The sequence below is a fragment of the Glycine max genome, chromosome 18 (genome assembly GCF_000004515.6).
Source record: "Glycine max cultivar Williams 82 chromosome 18, Glycine_max_v4.0, whole genome shotgun sequence".
Taxonomy (NCBI): Eukaryota; Viridiplantae; Streptophyta; class Magnoliopsida; order Fabales; family Fabaceae; genus Glycine; species Glycine max.
The window spans coordinates 1,818,208-1,823,858 of NC_038254.2; the positions used below are offsets into that span (position 1 = coordinate 1,818,208).

The following is a 5,651-nucleotide window of genomic DNA, read 5'->3' on the forward strand; positions in this document are numbered from 1 at the left end:
ACACACTCTCTCCACGTCCAATAGACAAAATTTGTTGAAGCTACTATTTGTTGTTTTTGGGAAGACAAGGTTTATCATGTCAAATGAGGCTTTAAAGTCATTTTTTCCAAACAAGCAGGCAATTGTGAAATTCAACATTTTGGATGGCATTCAAGAAATTTATAATGCTTTATGCTCTAACAAGTTTTTGGATTTTTCAACCTAATTGTAAACCTAGGAGAGTTTCTCAATTTATGAATATATAAAGATGATTTTCTTGTACTACAAAGGCACTATGTGTATTAGGACGGGGAGAGAGTTTTTGCAATACTTTTAATTTGAGGATCCTCACGGAGTGAGGGTCTTAATCTTTTTTGGTGCAGTGTGGAGTGTGGTTGGATGTTGGTTCGCCCTTAACCGAGAGCTTATCTATAACACAAAGTCCTAGAAGTTACGAGTGCTTATGCATGAAGTAGCTTACAGACCAAGGACTTGTCCATATTGTAGTCTTGAAAACTACCAGTGCTTAAATATGAAATAGCTTGAAAGTACAACCGAAGGCTTGTCCATAATATTTCATTTTTATATAAAAATAAAATACATTGTAAGATTAAAATTCCTAAAATTGTAACTACACAACTTCATGATTCCTTTGGTGGCATTTAAGATACTTAATTTGTTTCTCTATTTAAAAGACTTGATTACGAGGACAAAAAAGATTAATTATATTGGTAAAAAAATAATTATAAACTTAGTTTTGAAATTAATTCACCAGTTAACTTGAGTTGAATTTTGAAAAAGTTTGATTAAATCTTTAGAAAAAAAACACATTATATTTAATAAAGGGTAAAATGTGTTTTTTGTTTCTCTAAAAATTTCTAAAATCTGATTTTAGTCCTTTAAATTTTTTTATCCTATTTTCGTTTTTATAATTTAAAAATAATTTACTTTTGGTCCTCTTAATGGCATTTAATGACAATTATAAACTGTCAGAAAAGTTAAATTAATTTTATTTAATTATTAGTAATTCAGCCATCTAAAAAATATTAAACCACTCACTCACTCCATTTTTAAACTTGGTGAAATCCTTGCTATCATTTGGGCATGCAGGTGCCGCCCAAAAGCTCCATCAATGAGCGAGGTAGTGCCATTGACCAGATTGTGACCAATTGTAGCATTGGGCTGACGAAGCCCAGATTGTGCCCAACACAAAACATGGCTACAGAATTCATGACCTTTCTTTTGTTGTTTGATCAGAAATTCCTTGTTTTATACACACAAAAAAACTAAAAGTTAATATCTTCTTGTGTTTGACCAGAAATTCCTTTTTATGTTTGAACGATAAATCAGAAGAAAAATTCTATAATTATTTAAAACCAATGCTTATTTTCATATTCTGTTAAGTATTGGACAGCAAAAGTAAGCGGTCATGTTCTAAATGAAATCACAAATGATGGAAGTGTATATTTGTACAATTTTAAACGAGAAATGCTTATCCAATAAAACAATGCACCTAGACAAGTATAACCCTTAAAACATGTTAATTAAAGTTTATTAATAGAGATAAATTTGACTTGAAAATTGAGAAAATCTTTATGCTTTTGAAATCCATGATTAGTCACTGTAATGGTAATCAAAACAACTAGTACCAATAAAAAAATCTAGAATCTTAAAAAACAAATAAACGTGTGGTGTGACAATTCATTGAAATATAGAGACCCCAAAAAAATAAAGAAGAAAAAAACCGTAGCCATGAAAATGATGAAAGAAACAAGTAGCAGTATAAACCAATTGGAGTTGGAGAGAAAAGAAGAAGAATCTAGAAAGCTGAAATGAATAGGATTCACAGCAGATATAGCAAAGCTCACACTAACATCAATTTATGATAACAACCTCAAAATCAAGTTATCAGTGTGTCACCCTGACTTTTCAAAAACAATTATTTGTTGCTTCATATTTCACTGTGATTTCATAATAGATTTTCACTCATCTTACTTGACTCCAAGCATTCTATATATCTAGTGCCTCCACGCATCTCTACCCTCAAATCTTCACCACACAACACTACCTCAATTACTCAACTAAAGCTTCATTCATTCATCGTGTCGTGTTGTGTTCTTTGCAACCATGCTTCTTAGAACAGCGTCCTCTTTCTCTCTCTTCAACGCCAACGGCGACCATATACTACTCCCTTCCTCTGTTCGCTACTCTCAGGGCAAACACTTGGTTCCATGCGCTACCAAGAACTCCAATAACCGGCCCTTAACCGGCGTCGTATTTGAACCCTTTGAAGAGGTCAAGAAGGAGCTCGACCTTGTTCCCACTGTCCCACAAGCTTCCCTTGCTCGCCAGAAGTACACCGATGAGTCTGAGGCTACTATCAACGAACAGATCAAGTGCGTTCCCCTGCTTCTACCTTATCTCCTTTTTTTTTTTTTTCTTTTCTCACTTCAAAAAATAAAACTTTTAATTATTGTAAGTTTTAACTTTGCAAATTTTACTATTCAAAGTTTTTAACTTTTTGTATATTTTAACGCAGTGACGTGTGAAAAAAAAATTAAAGATATAACAAAATGATGCTGGTAAATCTAATGATAAAATACACAAATAGAAACTGATAAAATTTGAGAAAAGTATAAAGTTGGATGATAAGCTTTGTTAAAAAAATAACTTTAATGTGATAAAATTTATAATTAAACCAAAAATAAATTAACACATTAAGTCTCTTTTTTAGTTATATTGATGAATCGTTATAAATTACATGATTTTTATGGGTAGCCAGGGTAGGAGTTGAAGAAGGGCTTTTATCTGTTTCTGGGTTTATGTTGTTTGATGGGCTTTAATTTCTTTTTCTTCTTCTGCTTCTCTTTGCAGTGTGGAGTACAATGTTTCGTACGTTTATCATGCGATGTTTGCCTACTTCGATAGGGACAATGTTGCGCTCAAGGGTCTTGCCAAGTAATGTTTTGATTATTTATTTATAGGTTCTGTTGTGTAGGGTTTTTTGTTTTTTACCTTGTGAGTAGTTAATTAATGACTGATGATTACAGGTTTTTCAAGGAGTCAAGCGAGGAGGAAAGGGAGCATGCTGAGAAATTGATGGAATATCAGGTAGTATAAATTACAGCTTTCAATCTCCGAGAATATGCTGCATGTGTCAATTGAATATGCAAATTTTCAATCTTGTCTTCTAGAAAGTGATTCTGAGATTTTATTTTTATTTGTGTGTGTTAATGTGATTTTCAGAACAAGCGAGGTGGAAAGGTGAAGTTACAATCTATAGTGATGCCTCTTACTGAGTTTGACCATGAGGAAAAGGGAGATGCGCTATATGGTTAGTGTGTCTGCTATCCCTTCTTCTGTTTAGTTTTTTCATGTGTTTTATGATTTATAATAAAACTTTTCACTTTTGTGGCATTGCTGCGCATTTAGTTTATTAAGATATGTGTGTTTTAGTTTGTCGAGGCTTATATTTTTAGAATTTTAAAACATATATAGCTAAGCTGAAATGAATAGGATTCACAGCATCCTCAATCGTATGAACTCCAATTGCTTGTTTTTTAGTACCATATTCCTTGTATGTTCCATAATCTCGAGCTCGATTGTCCACTTGAAATATTCTATAAAATGAAATGAATTCTGATTTAACATTGCGTTTATCTTTTTTATATGCACACGTTGATTTAATTCTGTTAGGAAGTACATTATTTCTTAATTCTTAGCAGAAACGTTGCATACAAATACACATGATGCAATGTAAGCCAACTTTTGTTCAAAGTGTTTTGCTTTGTCTGATGAACTTCCCCTGCGAAATTTGTATGTTTGGCACTAAATGTATTTTGTGTTTGTTTCTTGTTGCAGCAATGGAACTTGCCCTGTCGTTGGAGAAGCTGACAAATGAAAAGCTGCTTAACTTGCACAGTGTAAGATATCAAGATTGTTTGGTCCTAGTTTTGGATTCATAGCATGTTTGGATTTGATTCAATTTTGTCATAATCAATTCCAAAACCACGTTGAAAGCTAAAACAACAAATGGTTACTTCCACTTTTTCAAATTTTCACCATGATTTTAGGTCTTAGAATCAGCCATAGTAGCTATCCAAACCTGCATGACATTTGTCTCATTTATGTTCACTTTGATGTTTTTAAAGTGGCAATCCATATATTTGAACATGTTGGATGTTGTTTGACAGGTTGCCTCAAAGAACAATGATGTGCAATTGGCAGATTTTATTGAAAGCGAGTTTTTGGGTGAACAGGTAATGTGACGTTGCAATTTATTAAACTTTCTTATGGGTTACTGGCAGAATGGTTTGCACATGATTATATGCAAAGCACTGCAAGGAAGCTTTTGTCGATCTAAAACTCAGCACTTTTTTTTAATTATTATTTGGGTAGGTGGAAGCCATAAAAAAAATCTCTGAATACGTTGCTCAACTCAGAAGAGTTGGCAAAGGACATGGTAAGAAATTCTAATTCAGCTACACGCAACTTGGTTGAATTTTTCTTTCCCTAGTTCTTTCAATGAAAGTATTAGCAAAAAAAAAAAAAAGGAATCTAAACCCTTTGTTTTCTTTTATGGCCCCAACTTTCAGGTGTGTGGCACTTTGATCAGATGCTACTCCATGAGGAAGGAGTTGCTGCTTGATTAACATTTTTTTTCTACCTCTCGTTCGTGCATCTAGTTAGTTATTCGGATTAGTATTTTCAGGTCTTTTAATGCTAGAGATGAACAAAGTGGATATGGAGTAATATTGGTCATTTGTATGTCGTGTTTTTTTTAGTAATATTGGAGTAATATGGAATTTGCGTATTGGACTAATATGGAATTGACGTATTGTTGGAGTAATATGGAATTGAAACTCAAATTACAATTATATTTTTGTTCCTTAATTATTTGCATAACTTAAACATCAAGATTATAATTTTAAGTTAATTTCAATTTCATGCATCAAACGATTTTAAAAGTGAACGGTAACTTTTAAACAAGTGTTATTTACGAAACAATAGTTATTAGTTTTTCTTTCTTTTTTTTACTTCTCACGCTTATTTTTCTCTTGAGACAATCCTCTTTTTAGACATTTCTTTAAAAGTAATGTTTGGTTCGTGAAATGTAAAAAAGAAAAGGAAGAAATAAGAGAAAATAATGATTTTTAAATTCTTTGGTAGGAAATCTTTCTTCTTTTTATTGGATTGTATGGAAAGTAAAAAAAGATGGGAATATGAAATATTATTTCTCTTCTATTTTGGATTGAACACTAACTAGACGAATATCCCCGTGTGCGATGCACGGGCTATTTTTGTTAATATTTGTTTCACTTTTACTCACCAAAATTATGAGGAATCACAACCTCAACCTCTGATAACATGAATAAAACTTTTCATAAGTATATGTTAATTCGACCATTAATAGAACAAAATATTAAGATGCAGTATTAAATTATATTAATTTAAATAAATTGTGTTTAAGCCAAAAACAATTCAATCAAATAAATTTGATTTGTTAAATGGTTGCTGCTTTTTTGAATATTTTAATTTTTTAAAACCCAAAGGATTAAATAAGTTATATTCAATATATGTTTATTTAAATTTTACCTTTTTTATTTGTATATCAGTTTATATTTGATAATAAAAAACGTTACTACGTTAACCGAAACTAATAATACCAAAAG

The 5,651-nt window shown here is 31.6% G+C and overlaps 1 protein-coding gene across 1 annotated transcript; it reads left to right on the plus strand.

Moving 5' to 3' along the window:
* The first annotated feature begins 1,715 nt into the window (after window positions 1–1,715).
* On the plus strand, window positions 1,716–4,872 carry LOC100810000 (ferritin-3, chloroplastic-like). Its single transcript, NM_001255015.3, has 8 exons — window positions 1,716–2,375; window positions 2,854–2,937; window positions 3,030–3,090; window positions 3,226–3,313; window positions 3,841–3,902; window positions 4,173–4,238; window positions 4,378–4,441; window positions 4,575–4,872. Exons 1-8 carry the CDS (start codon window positions 2,107–2,109, stop codon window positions 4,625–4,627), a joined length of 747 nt encoding a protein of 248 aa, NP_001241944.2. The 5' UTR covers window positions 1,716–2,106; the 3' UTR covers window positions 4,628–4,872.
* Window positions 4,873–5,651: the final 779 nt, after the last annotated feature.